We start from the raw sequence: 16,333 nt of genomic DNA, 5'->3' as shown, positions 1-16,333 counted from the left end.
GAGGAGAGTGTGCACTTTTTTTTTTTCTTTTTGTATTATGACCAAATAATACACGTACCTTGATGACAACTGTACGAATTATCTGAGGTCAGGACACCGTAATAATATCAACAGGTTTGCGGCCAACATGTTTTTTCCCTCTGAAGTCGCGTAGGGTATTCGATTTCTCAGTTGGCTGTTTATTACGTCGTGATACGTTTGCACAGGTGTAGGTGGAAGCAGCAGTGTCTGACCACGGGACTAAAAGTGAAATCGTGGCACGCATGGCTGCTATCCGTACAGAACTGGCAGGCCAGGAAAACACTTGGACAGGTGTTCTTTAGCCAGCGCATGATCGAGAAGCCGCTCAAAGTTCCCTCCTCTTTCCCGTCCAAGGAGCGAGGCCGTCCCCACAGCTGGATCTGTCCCGGGTGGGGATTTCCTCCCGTTTCTCCCACGCTGCGCTGGGGTTCTGTCACCGCCAGATATTCCGAACGGGCCGGGACTCCTTTCACACGTGCTGATTTCCCACCATCAGTGGCAACAGATGGCAGACGCACACAGCCTTAGAGACTGCCCGCAGCGTCCCGCGGCCCTGCCCGGTTGACAGGGGAGGGAGCAGGTGCAGAGAGACCAGGAATCTGGTGTCAGTGGCGCAGCCTCTTTACAGCAGAACCAGGACTCAAGCCTGTCTACTCTGATCCCGGATGCACGTTCTTTCTCCTGCCCATGGCTGCTAGGGAGGAAGGGCACAGCCCGTGGAATTGCAAGTTGAAAAACCCGATTCTGCACAGTGTAGCAGGGCAAGTCTCTAAGGCGGGCCGCGCTGGCCAGACAGGAGGAAGAGGCTTCCTGGGCATCCAAACTGACCTGGTAGAAAGCCCCCTGCCTGCCAGCTCAGGGCCCTTGCCAGATTAATGATTATGCAGCCTGCTTAGAATTCTCAGGATCACTGCCATCCAATAAACTGAAGATGCGGGGGGGGGGGGGGGGGGGGGCGGCCTCCAGCAGAGAGCCGCGGCGAGCGTGTGTCGTGTCATGACCACCAGCTAAGCCGGGGAGGCCCCGTGCGAGCTGCCTTGATCCCTACGGCCTCTGGGAAATCTTTACTGGGAGCTCAGAGAGAGGAGACCGGTTTCCTGAATTTTAGTCCCACGTGTTTCCGGGTTTGTCAAGCCCTACTCTGGCCAGGGCTGTTGGGGACAGGCCGAGCCCGTGTCTGAATCCACTACATTCATCAGGGACCAGGTCAGAGTGCAGGGCCCAGCTGTGTCCCTAGCCTCTCGGTGCCAAGGCCTGGCCATGTGCTCCGGGCATGGTCATGGTCCCAACGAGGTTATTGAGAAGATTAAGAAGAGAATAGATGCTAAGAGCTTCCCACGGTGCTTGGTACCTGTGAGCTAATATAGATGCTGACCATTCTCTAAACAGGGAGAGTCCCGGGCACCTGGTTGAGCGTCCGACTTCAGCTCAGGTCACGACCTCACGGTCCGTGGGTTCGAGCCCCGTGTCGGGCTCTGTGCTGACAGCTCGGAGCCTGGAGCCTGCTTCGGATTCTGTGTCTCCCTCTCGCTCTGTCCCTCCCCTGCTTGTGCTCTCTCTCTCTCTCTCTCTCTCTCTCTCAAAAATAAATGTTAAAAACAATGAAACCAGTGCGAGTCCCTCTTTCAACAAGGACACCCCAATTTACATGGAAGTAACTGCACGTGTGGAAGACAGAGGTGTGTGTGTGTAACAGGGAGTACCGGACTTCATTCCTGGAACCGCAGGGAAGGGCGCTTTGGCGTGAAGGACGGAGTGCTTGGAAGGACACGGCTTTGTGCCTGAGCTTTGCCACCACTAGTTTCACATCTGGGAAGGGCCCTGACACCTCTGAGCCCTGACCTTTCACATTTCCCACCTGCAAAACTAGGGCGGCTCTGAGCACGGAGCCTGACGCGGGGCTCGATCCCGTGAACCACGAGATCGTGACCTAAATCGAAACCAAGAGGCGGATGCTTCATGGACTGAGCCACCCGGGCGAGCCCCCACCCAAACCCCTATTTTTTTAATAAAAAGTTTTACCTGAGCGCCAGCTCCATATGGGGCGTGTATCTCCCAGGGGCGCTCCGAGGTGGGCATTTTCACCTGGCTCCTTTGTGCCGGGCTGAGAGGGAGCCTCGGGAAGGGCAAGGAGATACCGCGGCATCTCTGTGACAGAAGAGGTGACCTCGGGGCCTCTCGGGGGCTTGTTGGGATGCTTCATGTGCTGCATAGTCCCTGAAGAAGACGCTAATTTAAAGGACGTAAGGCTCCCACGTGGCTTGTTAACTAGAGTCCTGAGTTACAGAGGCACGTATGGGGTCTCTTTTAAGGCAAATGGAGAGCTAGTCGCCCTTATGGCTGGAAGGCTCTCATCGCTAGAAACTTCCTCATGCTCTCGGCTAGAAGTGTTCCTCATGTTGGCTGGATGTATGCTCTTGTGCACACAGAGAAAACGTTCGTCAAGGAACCAGGTGACTCGGGAAAATCTGCCCAATTACTTTTGTGCCCACATTGATACTGATGTACTTGGGGGAAAAGAGACAAGACCTCATGGGCCCGGAGGGAGAAGGGTTTATTTGTTCGTTTGTTTGTTTTTCATCATAATTATAGTTCGTTTTCCCTAGAATAGTATAAAAAAAATGTAAACCCTTCTTTGTATCAAGTTTCCTGGAAGGTCAGGAAAGGTTGACTGAGTGCCCAGCCCCCCGGGATTTGAAAAGACCATGGCTTGGGAGCACCAGCAGGTAGGACCACGGACAGACACAGAGCACCTTGTCCCGGCCCGTCTCCAGCCCTCCCAGAGGGACGGGCACCCCCCCGGCACCCCAACTGCGGACTTGGTTGGTCCTGTCAGTGCAAGTGCATCATCACTGCAGTCCCACGGGTGCCTGGCCACCCTACCCTGTACCTGTGAGACACCGCCTAGGGCCTGGCTTGGGTTCTGGCCAAACCACCATGGCCAAGGCTGATCCGTGGTCTGCGGGGGCTGCTGGGGCCAGAGGAAAGGGAAGCTGAAGTCCAAGGTGAAAAGTCAGGGTCTAGGCTGGGGAAATAGACTCGTTATTGAGGCTGGAGGGCCAGAGGCTAGGCATGACCTGGACATTAGGGATGCAGGTGGGGGTGGGTCAGGGTTTCTCGGGGGAGGGGCCCGTTGTTCCTGAGCAATTGTCTCTTGTGGCAGATACGTGGTCATGGGCTTGTGGTTACAGCTGTCTTAAAGATAGAGAGTAGGGTACCATATATCATATTTCAAAACCCAAATGTTTAGAGGGCCAGAAGATTTTCCATTCATCTGCTCATGTATTCCTTCATTCATTCCTCACTCAGCAAGCATTTGAGGCCAGGTCACTGGCCCTGGGTCAGTGATTGGTCCTGAGAAAGCAAAAAATCAACAGCTGAGGACTGTGCATGGAGAAGCCCCAGTTAGCAGTGGATGTCAGGGGAACGAGAAATCACAAAACCAAGCAACCCCTGGCTCAAGCAGGAGGCACGAGGGGGAGCAGGGGACTCATATCTTCCTGAGTGTGTGGGGCCGGAGCTGGGCACTGACCCAGGGGCTGGGGAGTCAGAAGTTCAGGGATAGGCCGGGCTTGTCCGCACGCAGCACAGCAGGGACGGAGGCAGCCGGCCAGCCCTGTGATCGGCTTATGTCCACGGAAGAGCTTCCGAGGGCCAGGAAAGACATGAGACACAAACTCTGTCATTGTCTACACCTCCCAGCCAATATTTGCCCGGCTTGGGGGCATGAAATATCAAACCGCTTCACAACGAGCACAAGATTCTCTGTGGCTTTGCACTAAGAGCCTTCTGGAGAGATCTCAGGGGGACACAGTTGGCAAGTAAGTGGCAAAACGGCTGGAAAATAGCGACTGGCTCTCATCTTATGGGTGGAAGAGGACAATTTCTTTTGGGGGCGAGCCGGGGTGTGTGTGTCTGTTTTTCCTGAGGCATCTCCCGTTGGCCGTCCGTCTGTGCCATTTCGTTCCCACTGGAAAGGAGCAGCCGATTCTCTGAGAACCGAAGCATCTTTCCCCATCCTTCCCAGGTCCCCGTGCTGGGTCTCCAGCTTGTGCACGTGCCTCCGCTCAGCGGTGCAAGTGCCCCGAACATTTACTTCGCAAGGCGTTTTTCGTAGTCATTCGCCCAGGACGAATCATAAAGGCAAAGATACTGAGATTTGATTACCTAAAAAGTGAAATCCTCATAGTCAGAAGAAAATTACTAGCAAAATTAGGTCAGACAAAAAATGAAGAGAATGTCTGCAAGAGGTATCACCGACCTGAGGCCGAGCCAATTATAGTAGAGCTTTTGCAATGAAATGAACAGGGGCGCCTGGACGGCTCAGTCGGTTACGTGTCTGACTTCAGCTCCATGAGCCGGTCCATGAGTTCGAGGCCCGCGTCGAGCTCTGTGCTCACAGCTCGGGGCCTGGAGCCTGCTTCGGATCCTGTGTCTCCCTCTCTCTCTGCCCCTCCCATGCTCATGCTCTGTCTCTCTCTCTCTCCTCAAAAGGAATAAACTGTTGAAAAACAGTCCTTTGAGGTAGTGCTGTTACTGTCACGATTTTTTTTTTTAGATGACATTTGCCACTGTGGCACTTTCCACCAGGTAGTGCAGCCAATGACACCTGAGTCAGAGGCCCTTGGCTCTCAATCCTGCCATGTTGGCCAATGGGTTGCACCAATTCTTTCTCCTAAGTCAGGGGAAAATGGGAGCGACCCAAATGTTCACGGTGGAAGTGCATTGTGAATGTAGCACAGACAAGCTGTGAACTACGATACAAGCGTGAGAAATCACATGGTAGAAAAACATGTATCCACATAGGGCATGCGCTCATAATTGCTCAGCGAGAAAGCAAGCTAGCAGAAAGGTCTGCAAATCCATACAGTTTTAGTTGAATTCAAATCATGTCAACCTGAACTCCTTTGATCCGGGGTAAAAACCAAGTTTTATTCTCTGTGCAGTATTTGAGATAATCAGCCGCTCCCAACGAAAAATGAAGTTCAAAGCCTGCAGGGCCAGGGAATGATAAACCGGAAGATGAAGCTTTGTGGCTTTGCACTCAGAGCCGTTGGAAAGTCTGGCCATGATATTCTGGATGATAAGCAGACCCTTCCTTGGCCCTGAGCTTATGAAACGCAAAGGTGTGCTGGCACTTTGGGAGATCACTGTGGTTTGTTCGCATTCACTCTTGCTAGAACTTGGAACCTTACTTTATATCGCAGTCACTGCCACTCGTTCACTAAGGTAAAAAATATATCCCCAAATGATAACACAGATGAGGGTTTGTTCTAACAATCCGTCTTGAAGGGAGCTGGAAACTTCCAACGACATCCGTTGGGCCACTCACGCAGTGGGGAGCACCGTGGAGAGAGCACCAAGGAATGGAAAGGCACCCTCAGACTGACTCACCTCTGCTAAGATGCCCTCCTGGTGCGAACTTTCATCAGGCCTCTGTGGGCGTCTTCATTCGTGCTCACTTCGGCTTGCTGAACCCAGGTTTATTGAGGAATCCTGCTAGCCAGCTCGTCGAGGAAGGCTCCACCCTCCATATCTTCTTCCCCCACCCTGGACACCATGCCAACGTGCTCTGAGGAACGTTCCATCTACTTCCTACCTCCCTGTCGGCTGTGAGTCCCCACGTGTCCTGGTGCATTACGAGCTAAGCTCTGTCTCCCTCCCCCGTTGCAGTAGTCTTGAAAAAAATCTTCTTGCGTTTAACAAGTGTCCAGGGAATCATTTCTCTTTACCACCTTTTACCTCATACAAATTGTCAAAAAATACAAAAATTAAAAAAAAAAATCCACAGACACCCAGCATGGACCGTGGGCAACAATGGAAGACGTTCTGGAGTTGTGACCCCAGGTTCACTGCTGTGCTGTGTGCAGAGGGCCTAGAATCACCCCCCATCCAGCACTTACTCCCCTGGGCAAGTCAGTCGTGAATTGTAAAGCTTTCAACTATGGGCGGGATTCAGAAATGCGCCCCTTGCTCAGCACACAGTGGTCTCTTGCAAATACAGGGAACATTCTGGAAGGACATGCATCAGAATTCCGAGCGGCGGGATTCCGGTTGAATAGTTTTCTCTGTGTCGTCCCAGTTTCCTGCTTTGATCTCACGTGTGCAAATTCACCTACTTGCTAAAACCCGTCTGTGGTCCCCAAAATCAACACTCCTGGCGCTTTCCTGACCGCTCCGAACGCGCACGCGTATAGCCCGATGACACACTTGAGGTGCTCGGTGTGGTCATTTCCCGCTGGGGTGACCCGCCCTCCACCTTCCTGTGCGAAACCTTTTGTGTTATTAACGCTTCTGTGTTATTCTTGGTAGTGCCGCCGTTTACGAAATGGCTCAGAGAGAAGGTGCTGGAGCTGGGCGTAGGGGTTCTCCACGTGCAAGGTGCCGTGCGCCTTCGGGAGAAAACGCCTGTGTTAGGGAAGCTTCGTTCAGGTATGAGTTACAGAGCAGCTGGCCATGAGTCCAAACTTAGCGAATCAATCAATGTCAAATCCAGTGTCTCTAAGAAACACATAAAGGTGGGCCTGGGTGGCTCGGTTGGTCGAGCGTCCAACTCTTGGTTTCTGCTCAGGTCACGATCCCAGGGTTGTGGGAAGGAGCCAAGAGGAGCCTGCTTAAGATTTCCTCTCTCTCTCCCTGCTCTCTCTCTCTAATACTATATATATATATATATATATATATATATATATATATATATATGTATATTTCTTATAACATAATTATATAACGTGATGTATTGATTGGTTGACAAATGTGACCCGAGACGCAAGACCCTCACCCTGCGTTTCCCCTCGGGAACAGTCCTGTGTTCTCTAATTCAGTGTCCACGGAGACTTTGTGGAACCTAACTACCACGAGTACCCAGAATCGCCCGCGTTTTACTGACATGGTGAGGGAGGACAGCACTGTGTTTGAGAAGCAGGTTGCATACAGGAGTGCGGTCCCTGCTGGGCTGGCATCCTAAGGAAGCAGACACTAGCTGATGGGAACTTGCGCCCCCTGGGCTCCGGGCCGAGGGCCTGACGTGTGCCGGGAGTGCACCTCCACGCCTTCCTGAGGGGTCGGCATTGCCATGTGTGTCTCTCGTGCGGGCAGAGAGGCTCAGAAGTTTACGCTCGCTTGTCCCTGTCCGCTGGCTCGCAAGGGTCGAGGCCGGACTCGGTGGGTCGGTGGTCGTCATCAAGGTTGGGATGGGCCAGGAAAACGGTGTGTACTTCCCGCCCCTTTCACTGCCGCAGACGATGAAAAGTCGGGAGTGGCTGGCGAGCGGTAGAACCAGCGGTCTGCCGCCGTGTCCAAATCCGGTGGTGCGTCCACCCATCTGGACACGGAGGGAGGTGCTCCCGACCCGGGATCTGGGGGTTTCCATGACTGCCCAGGCGGTCCTAGCAGTCAGCTTGCTGGTAACTGCCCGACCCCAGCTGAGAGGCCATCCTGTTTGCTAACTGATTTATTTTCTCTCGCGGTGAAGGTCCTGCCCCTGGCGGAGCCCACACACCATGAACTCAAGCGAATTCCGGAGGAGAGGAAAGGAGATGACGGACTTCGTGGCGGACTACTTGGACGGCATCGAGGGACGCCAGGTCTACCCCGACGTGCAGCCTGGCTACCTTCGGTCACTGGTCCCCTCTACTGCCCCCGAGGAGCCAGACGCGTTTGAGGACATCATCAATGACGTTGAGAGGATAATCATGCCAGGGGTAAGTGTGTCCCCAAGGCTGGAAGAAGGGAGGGCTAGCCGTGAGGTAGCACCTACTGGGCACGGGGCAGGTCACACGTGCTATTCTCCCTGGTCCTCACAGCCCCCTTGCTGGAGAGAGATTTATCATTTCTACTTTGTAGCTGAGGCAACTGACGCCCAGCGAGGTTAGGCGATCAGCCTGAGGTCACACAGCTAGTAAGCCGTGGAGCCAGGACCGCCACCCAGATGGTGTGGGCTCCGAGGGCAGTGAGTATTCTTCCCCCCCCCCACCCCTCTGTAAGCCACAGGCTCAGGTCCCACCCCGAGCCCCTGGTACGTGCGTGTGAGTAATCCGACCTTTGGAGGACACAGGGCCCTGGTGGCTGTTTTCAAGGAAGTTCAGATTGAAGCACATTCCTAATATTCTTGTGTTTAGCAGATGGCACATATTTATTTCACTGGAGATGCGGGAGGCATCTGTTTCTGTGCGGACCCCTGTCCCCTGAAGCCAGTGCGTCCCAGGGCCACTGACCCGGGCAGGGCTGCTCCTCAAGACCGAGAGCGCCTCTTTCAGACCCGCTGCTCACTTCTCATTCTCCCAGGGGTTTCCTTTGACATTTGTGCTTGGAGGCAAGTGCAGGATCCCAGTTCTCGCCCTGAGGTTGTGCAAACATGCTGAGCCCCTCCAGGGGAGGTGTGGTTAAATGTCAGGCTGAGGGCGCTCCTGCGAAATGTGCAAACACCCGGGGGCTGAGCGGCTCAGACAACAGAGGTTTGCTTCTGGGGCCGGGCCAGCGGATTTGATTCTTGGGGAGGATTCTCCCCCGGGCTTGCGGATGACCGCCTTCTGGGCATGTCTTCACCTGGCCTTTCCTCCTCGCCCAGGCCCCGCCTCGGGGTCCAATGGAGTCTTAATTGCGCTCCAGAGGCCCCACTCCTAAGACCATCACAGTGCGCGTTAGGGCTTTGGCACAGGGATCTGGGGGCACAAACGTGCCATCCATGGGGAAGGTGGGAGACAGCGGAACGTGAAGTCTTGGTATGAAGGGGGCATTCAGTGTGCAGAGCCTCGCTGGGCAGTGCAAGGTCCTGGGTCCCTGGGTGGGGCTCCAGCCCTCCCAGTGCTCTGCGCGGTTGCAGGGAAAGGAGGTGAGGTCCGGAGGGGTGGGGCGGGGGGGACTCCGTCTGCTCATCTGCAGAGTGAGTGCAGGAACATCCATCTCGGGCGTAGGTGCGAGCTTGAGCTGGGAGGCAAAACAAAGTCATTCCTGTCCTTGGCCAGGTGTCCGGGCCGGCAGGGAGGGCACCCAGGGAGGGGCCTCCACGGGGCACTTATCAGTTGCAAAGGCATTGACTTAAAAGAGAACATAGTAGCATTCGGTTAATTTCTTTCCTGGCCCGGAGTGTTTCCTTCTTTCTTCTGATTCTTCAAAGAAATGAAAATGTTTTCCGGGCCCCTAAAATTTTCGTGGGGCCTGGACACTGGGCCCGTCTCAGCGCCACCACCAGCCTCAGTTGCCTGACCGCCACCACCCACCCCCAGGCCGGGGCTGTGCTCAGCTTCTCACTCGCTCCAGACCATCCACCGTCTTTCACCGTCCGTCCCGCCGGCTGGCTTCTCCGTGGCTCTGCTGAGAGCCCCCGGCCACCCCCGCCCCCACCCCAGGCTGAATCGCCTCGTTCTCCCTGGGCTCCTGCTGCTCGTGTCCGTCCCTCCACCCCTCAGCGCTCCAGGCGCGTCCCCGCAGCCCCTCGTCCTCCTCAGGTGCTTGCCTGCGCTCAGCATGCAGACGTGGGGTGGCCTTGGTGGCTGTGGGACCGGTCTTAAGTCCCCAGGAGTCTGCACAAATCCTGTCGGCCGCTCCCAGTTCTCTGAGAGCTCCTGGGCAGCGACCTGCCTGATCAGGGGGTCTCTTGTGTCACGGGGGACCCTGTGGCCAGTTAGTAACTAGTTCCTTAAGGAAACGGGGTTTGCATTTTGCCTCAGACCACGAAAGTGACTCGTGTTGACAGAACACCTCCTCCACCTTTGGGGGTTCGGAGGCAGGCCACGAGAAGGGTAGAGGCGGAAACGCCCCGGTACTCCTTTTGTTTCCCCCTGAGGGGGTGTTGGGGGCTCTGAGAGGGGCGGTCACCGGCCTGGGGTAACCCAGAAAATCCGACCGGCCGCCCGATTTGCAGTCCTGGGCGCTTTCAACATCCCTGCATTTGCCGCGGGCTGGATGGGGCGCTGCCGGGGTTGGGGGCGGCTGGGGGGGCTGGGTCATGTCTCCTGGACACTGATAAAGAGGTGACAACCCCAAGTAGAGACTCCGTGACAATCCCTAGGGGTACAGGGCGTCTTGAGGGCTTCATTCTTTCTGTTGTCGCATGACAGGCATGTCAGCAGCAAGAACAAATTAAAGGAGCAAGAAGGGCCCCTCCCCCATCTTCTTCCCAAACTCTGGGGTATTCCCAGCCAGTCCTGCACGCCCGCCCCTAGATGTCCCCACTCCCAGTGGCCTTGCTGAGCCCCAGCTCCCCTGATGGGACGTGCCCTTGCACATCTGCTCCCCTCCCCCTGACACCTCGGCCCCGGGCCCCCCCCCCCCAGCAAGGCTGGAACAGAAGAGGGGTGCAGGGGTGATGGAGCCATGGCTGCTGGAGGGGGCGGCTTGCATCGGAGACGGAGGAGGAGGGGGGCCAGCTGAAGAATCCTGGAAATGAGGGGCCCTGGGTCCTCCTCACGTGGGGCTGGGCTCTGTCTCCACGCAGGTGACGCACTGGCACAGCCCCTACTTCTTTGCCTACTTCCCCTCGGCCAACTCGTACCCGGCCATGCTCGCGGACATGCTGTGCGGGGCCATCGGCTGCATCGGCTTCTCCTGGGTGAGCTCGGGGGGCTCCTGGGGGGCTCCTGGCAGTGGTGGGGGATCTGCCGTGGGGACCAGCCACCTGTGGGGAGCGGAGAAGGATCCAGCCCTGGACAGAGTGACCCCTAAGGGACTTAGGGACACAGGGAGGTACAGCCTCCTTTCCCGGAAGGGTGGCTGTAGGAATTCAAACCGCAGCCCAGACCCTGGAGTGTCTGCAGCCCAAGCCTGGGAATCTGCATTCTGCCAAGCATCCCAGAGCATTTCTGTGAACTCTGCAGCTGCCGGGGTCCTGGCCCATCTGTTGGCAGCCAGGGCTGCTGTGCCCAGAGAGGCCCCCTCCAGCCCATCACAAGTGGGCAGCGACACAGGGCAGGTGGCCCTGGAAATGGGGCCCACCCGGCATCTGTGCCAGCTGTCCCAGGGCCCCCGTATCTGGGGACAGAATGCCAGCGGAGCGGTGGGGTCGGCTCTTGCCTGTGGCTCCCTGCCCCCAGCCCCGGAGCTGCTGGAAGGATTCAGCTAGAGCCGTGCGCTGACTGCCTCAGGGGCCCCGGGCTGCCCACACCAGGCCGACATCTTCCAAGGTCAGGGTCTTCCGTTGGCCTTCTGGGTCCAGAGTGCCACCTGGCTCGTGCCTTGCAGCTGAGTGGACGCATGGGCGCTGACTCGTGCCGGACTTGGCCTTGAGCATGTGAAGGAGGCGTTAGTTTGCGAACGAGCCGGGCCAAGCAGCAGGACCCAGCACCTGCCGGCTCACCACTCCGGCAGGCTTGCTGTTTAGACAGGGGCGTCCATCCATCCGGAGTTGCTGGGGGAGGAAGTCAGCCGCCCAGGAAGGATTGCGGCGGAGCCATCCCTGGCTCCCCTGCCGGGGGTCTCTGGACCATCCCTCCGCAGGTGCCCCGAGGCCTTCCTCTGCCCCCGGGACAGCAGCCTGGGCACTGACAGGGTGGCCTCGGTGCCCTCCCTGTATCTCTGCCGAGCACACCCCCTTCTGAGGGACGCCTTCTCTTATTAGATGCTGCAGCAGATTTCATTTCCCTCTGCCAGTCCAGAGTCATCATGTCCCTTCTGGGTGACTCGGCATCTAGCCCACTGCGTGTGCTCTTTCTGAGGACACTCTGATTTCTCTGGAAGCTTGGAGAACCGCCTCCCTGTCCCTCGCCTGTACTGGCCAGGGCACGGGTTCCTCAGTGAGTGCAGGTTCCCAAGCCTGGAGCTGGTCGTAGCTGGGATGGGGTAGGACCTCCCCCGGGGCTGACCAGCTGGCTCTCACCAGCCGTGCATCATGGTGTGCACGTGGCCCTGGCACCCCAGTGAGACCCACCTGGCGAGAGGTGCTCCGTGCATCCTCGGTGGAAACCAGGCCAACCTGCCCCATCCCCTGTGCAATGACAGGGGACAGTCCGGAATGGTAGAGCACCAGCTCGAGCTCCTAAAAGGCAAGGTCAGCGACCTGCCCCGGGGGCTCCCAGAGGACACAGGCCACCTAGAACCCACCTCCCCGACTCCGTCCAGTCTCACCGCACTCACTTGTGACTACGGAGGAGGGTCCACCGGTGCATCTTTCTAGATCCTTCTGTAAATACACAGATAACTAAACAGGGACACACGAGGTGCTGGTGGAATGCAGCACAGGACGGTAGGGGCATTATGGGCTCTGCCTTCCTTCCCAGCCATTCTCCCAGGAGTCCTGGGCAGAGAGCACATGTTTGACACACATCCAGGCTTTTGAAGAGCATCTGGGACTGGACATTTTTTTTTTAATGTTTATTTCTTTTTGACAGAGAGAGAGAGAGAGAGAGAGAGAGAGAGGGAGAGCGTGTGTGCACGAGCGGGGGAGGGGCAGAAAGAGAGGGAGACACAGAATCCGAAGCAGGCTCGAGGCTCTAGGCTCTGAGCTGTCAGCACAAAGCCCGACTCGGGGCTCGAACCCATGAGCCATGAGATCATGACCTGAGCCGAAGTCGGACGCTCAACCAATTGAGCCACCCAGGTGCCCCCGGGGCAGGGGCACTAAACCCATCTGCTCCCGAAATTCTGTAAGACTGGGCCCCTTGCTCTGATGCCAGCCTCTAGAGATTTGTGGCAGAGAAGGGTGGGTGAGAGGGGGTGACATCCCCAGGGAGCCGAGTCTGTGGGTGGAGGACAGTGAGGTCACCGAGAGGGCCACGCAAACCCTTGTCCCTCCTGGGGCACCTCTGGGATCTGGGGAGCGTGGCTGCGTCCGTCCTTCCAGGGCAAGACAGAACAGGGGTGTGGCGTGTGACGTGGCCAGGGTGGCCCTCGGTGGTGCTTCAGAGCTGGCAGCGTGAGGGGTCCCGCTGTGGTGCTCACTCCGGGGGTCCCCGTCTCGGCTGGGCTGCCTCTTCTGCCCGGAACTGCCAGAGGGGAGAGCACAGTAATCCCACCCAGAGACGGGCCTTTTGAAAATGCTGAAGGCTGTTGTGAAACCGATAGCGTCCAAGGGACAGAAGTGAGGAAGCGGGCCGCCTCGCGTCCCCATGGGTCACGGGCCGGCAGGTGGCTGATTCCTTTCCTCCCGCCCCGCTAGGCCGCGAGTCCGGCGTGCACGGAGCTGGAGACGGTGATGATGGACTGGCTGGGGAAGATGCTGAAGCTGCCAGAGGCGTTTTTGGCCGGGGAAGCGGGTGAAGGGGGTGGAGTGATCCAGGTAAGGCGGCGGGGGAGGGGTGTCCAGCGTTCCCCGGGGGGCTTGGGCTCCACGCCGGGGCCACAGCTGCAGGTGGACGAGAGAGGCCCTTGAACTTCCCGTGCGTCCTCGGACGCCCCCTGGAGAACCAGCATGGCTGAGCCTTTAGGAGCCCTCTGGATCTGGATTTGGGTCCCGGCGGTGTCTGTCACTCCCTCCCCCAGGCTCGGTGGATGGAACAGGGGCGGTCCCTGAACACGAGCGGAGGCTCGCGCAGCGTTCCAGGTGCCTGTCACCAGGCCTGAGCCCTCTGCGGGCATCAGCTCGTCTGATCCTACAAAAGCCTGGGAATCGGGCTGTTTTAACGCCGTTTTACAGGCCGGGGGACTGAGGCGTAGACCCGCAGGTGACCTGCCCGCCAGCCCCTGCCGGGAAGTCCCGGAACCGGGGTCTGAGCCCACGTCTGCCGTGGAGCCGTGACCTCCACCACTGCTGAGCGCCGTCCTCTGGGCGGTGAGGGCAGCCGTGACCACGTCCTTCCAAGGCTCCTAGAAACCACTACATCAGTGAGAGCCGAGGTCCCCCGAAGATGCTGCCTTTTCTCCGCACCCTCTAATTCGTTCTCCCCATTGGACAAGTACCACTGACAGCGGCCATGTGCCGGGGCGTGCCTCGAGGACATGACGGGTGCAAGTGACAGTCAGAGGTCTGTCCCACCAGGAGCCTCAGAGCAGATGCCACCAAGGAGACATGGGCTTTGGGCTTTTCTTATTTCCTAGCCTGGACCATGGACTCTGTGGAAGCCACCACCCTCCCTGACTTCATTTTCCTCCGGTCAAGTGCTGGTCGTGAGATTGAGAATTGAGAGTCAGTTATGGCGGCTGCTATTCTGCCCAGCGGCCCACGGAGACACGGAGACACGGGGGCATGTGTGGGCAGTCAGCCGCTCGCGTGGCCAAAGTCGCGTAGGAAGCAAGGGGTCCTGGGACCGCCCACCCAGATGGGGGCTTCTGACCTCCCGCGTGTCAGTTTTCGTTTGCTGCTGTAAATTTTGTTAGCTCCAAACGGCACAGACCTATTATCTTACAATTCTTTTTTTTTTTTAATGTTGATTTATTTTTTGAGAGAGACAGAGCATGAGCGGGGGAGGGGCAGAGAGAGAGGGAGACACAGAATCTGAAACAGGCTCCAGGCTCTGAGCTGTCAGCACCGAGCCCGACGTGGGGCTCGAACTCACAGACGGCGAGATCATGACCTGAGCCGAAGTCGGGCTTTGTGCTGACAGCGTAGAGCCTGCTTGGGGTTCTCCTCTCTCTCTCTCTCTCTCTCTCTCTCTCTCTCTCTGCCCCTCCCCCACTCCCTCTGTCTCTGTCTCTCTCAAACTTAACAAACTTAACAAAATAATAATACTGTACATGACTTACATTGTATCAAATCGTTCCCTTTATCAATAACACGTCAGAAAATACTCTTTTAGGTCAAGGGGCGACAATATTCTAAAAAGATTATCAGCTTCCTCCCGGGGCTGTCCGGGCTGAGTCCAAATTCAGGATTCACGCTCCACCAAAAAATCAAAATAAAACAAAAATAAAGAGTGTTTCTGGGGTGTCAGATCTTACAACCAAAGCCATTTCTCATCCCCCTCCTTTCAGCCATCCAAGACGATTCTCGTAATTTGATACTTCTCACCAAGCTTACAAATACCCCATAATCTCAGGCGTGCCCTTCACACTGATAGCTGCTTTTTGCCGAATGCCCACTACGACCTATACTTATTCCTTGGGCTTCATGTGATCTTTTTTCAACCTCCAAGGGGTGGTGAGGGTTGCTTGCTTTGGTTACTGCCGACATTACTTTTTTGAACGTTTCTTTCTTTTGAGAGAGAGAGAGGGCAAGCAGGGGAGGGGCAGAGGGAGGGAGAGAGAGAGAATCCCGAGCAGGCTCCATGCTGTCAGCACGGAGCCTGTTTGAGCAGGGCTCAGACTTGCAAACCGTGAGCCGAAATCAAGAGTCAGATGCTTGAAGGACTGAGCCACCCAGGCGCCCCAGAGCGTGGATGGCTTTAGTGACGACTTTTTTCATAGGCGAGGAAGCTGGGGCCAAGAATGGGGGCGTGTGGTGTCCTAGGGCACAAGCTCGCCAGAGACAAGGCTAGGATAATGGTGGGCTGGACCCAGGAGCGTCCCTGACCGTTTGCTTGGGTCAGAGTCTCCAGAGGTGTGCATGCTGGCCTGGGTTCAGTCTTTCCATGATCTCTACTTTAAAGACCGTGAGACCCTGGCAATCCCAACATTGCTTGGGGCTAATCCCGGCATCTCTCTGCCCTTGGAGTCGAGTCCTCTTTGGAGCCCAAGTTTTGCAGAATGGAAGCAGACACCCGCGTGTGTTTGCACCAGGAGGCAACTGACAAGGTTGATTGTCTGTAATTTGTGAGGACCCGGGGAGCACCCCAGCTTGGTGACAGCCGTGGGGCTGGGCTGCGGGGGGAGGCTGCACCCAGCCCGCCCGCCCCCCATCCGCCCCGAGCCACAATCCCAGCTACTAGATGTCCATGCGGTGACAGGCAACAGAGTCAGACAGCAAGTCGTCATGTGAGCTGCCCAAACCGGGCTGGAAAATGGTCTCTTAATTGGGTTTGAAAGCTCTTGTGGAAGAAAAGCCAATGCCTCGCCGTGTGCGGGGTGACACTTGAAAGGACATTTCTGGTCCCAGCGTCGGCTGTCACAGCATCTCTCTCTGCCGCGTAGCCGGCTTGCCATGGCAACCTTTGTCCGCTGCAGGGAAGAGGTGTCATTACGTGGCCCGAGCCCCGGAACAGACCCCCGGCTTTCTGCCCATTCCTCCCTCCGTTGGCTTCCCACAAAGGGCCAGAAATCTCGAATTCCTGATCCCCGGCAGGAGCTGGAACGTGTGGGCTGCCCTGGGCCTCTGAGCTTGGGACTCCCCACTGGCAATTTCTCCCGTTGGGCAATTTGTGTGTTCAATCACTTTCGGCTGCGTGGAGAGGGGGACTTCTGTCTCAGCGCAAGGACGGAGAAGAAAGGCGACCCCAGGAGGAATCCGGTTGCTGATTCAAAGCCTTTCATTAGCATGTGGCTCAGGGGAGAACAGAGGTTTCGGGGG

General features: G+C 56.8%; 1 protein-coding gene across 3 annotated transcripts in view; it reads left to right on the top strand.

The window, feature by feature from the left end:
• DDC (dopa decarboxylase) overlaps nt 1-16,333 on the top strand; it is an 85,695-nt gene that overhangs the window by 11,318 nt on the left and 58,044 nt on the right. For all 3 annotated transcript variants that reach the window (XM_003982613.5, XM_019825243.3, XM_023250175.2), the window contains exons 2-4: nt 7,493-7,721; nt 10,457-10,570; nt 13,112-13,231. In XM_003982613.5, coding sequence (XP_003982662.2) covers nt 7,521-7,721; nt 10,457-10,570; nt 13,112-13,231 — 435 coding nt within the window. In that variant the 5' untranslated portion in view covers nt 7,493-7,520. The remainder of the gene's footprint in view (nt 1-7,492; nt 7,722-10,456; nt 10,571-13,111; nt 13,232-16,333) is intronic.

This window comes from Felis catus, chromosome A2 (assembly GCF_018350175.1).
Source record: "Felis catus isolate Fca126 chromosome A2, F.catus_Fca126_mat1.0, whole genome shotgun sequence".
NCBI classification, from domain to species: domain Eukaryota; kingdom Metazoa; phylum Chordata; class Mammalia; order Carnivora; family Felidae; genus Felis; species Felis catus.
Note: the sequence above shows the minus strand (reverse complement) of the source record. Positions and strands in the feature narration are given on the sequence as shown.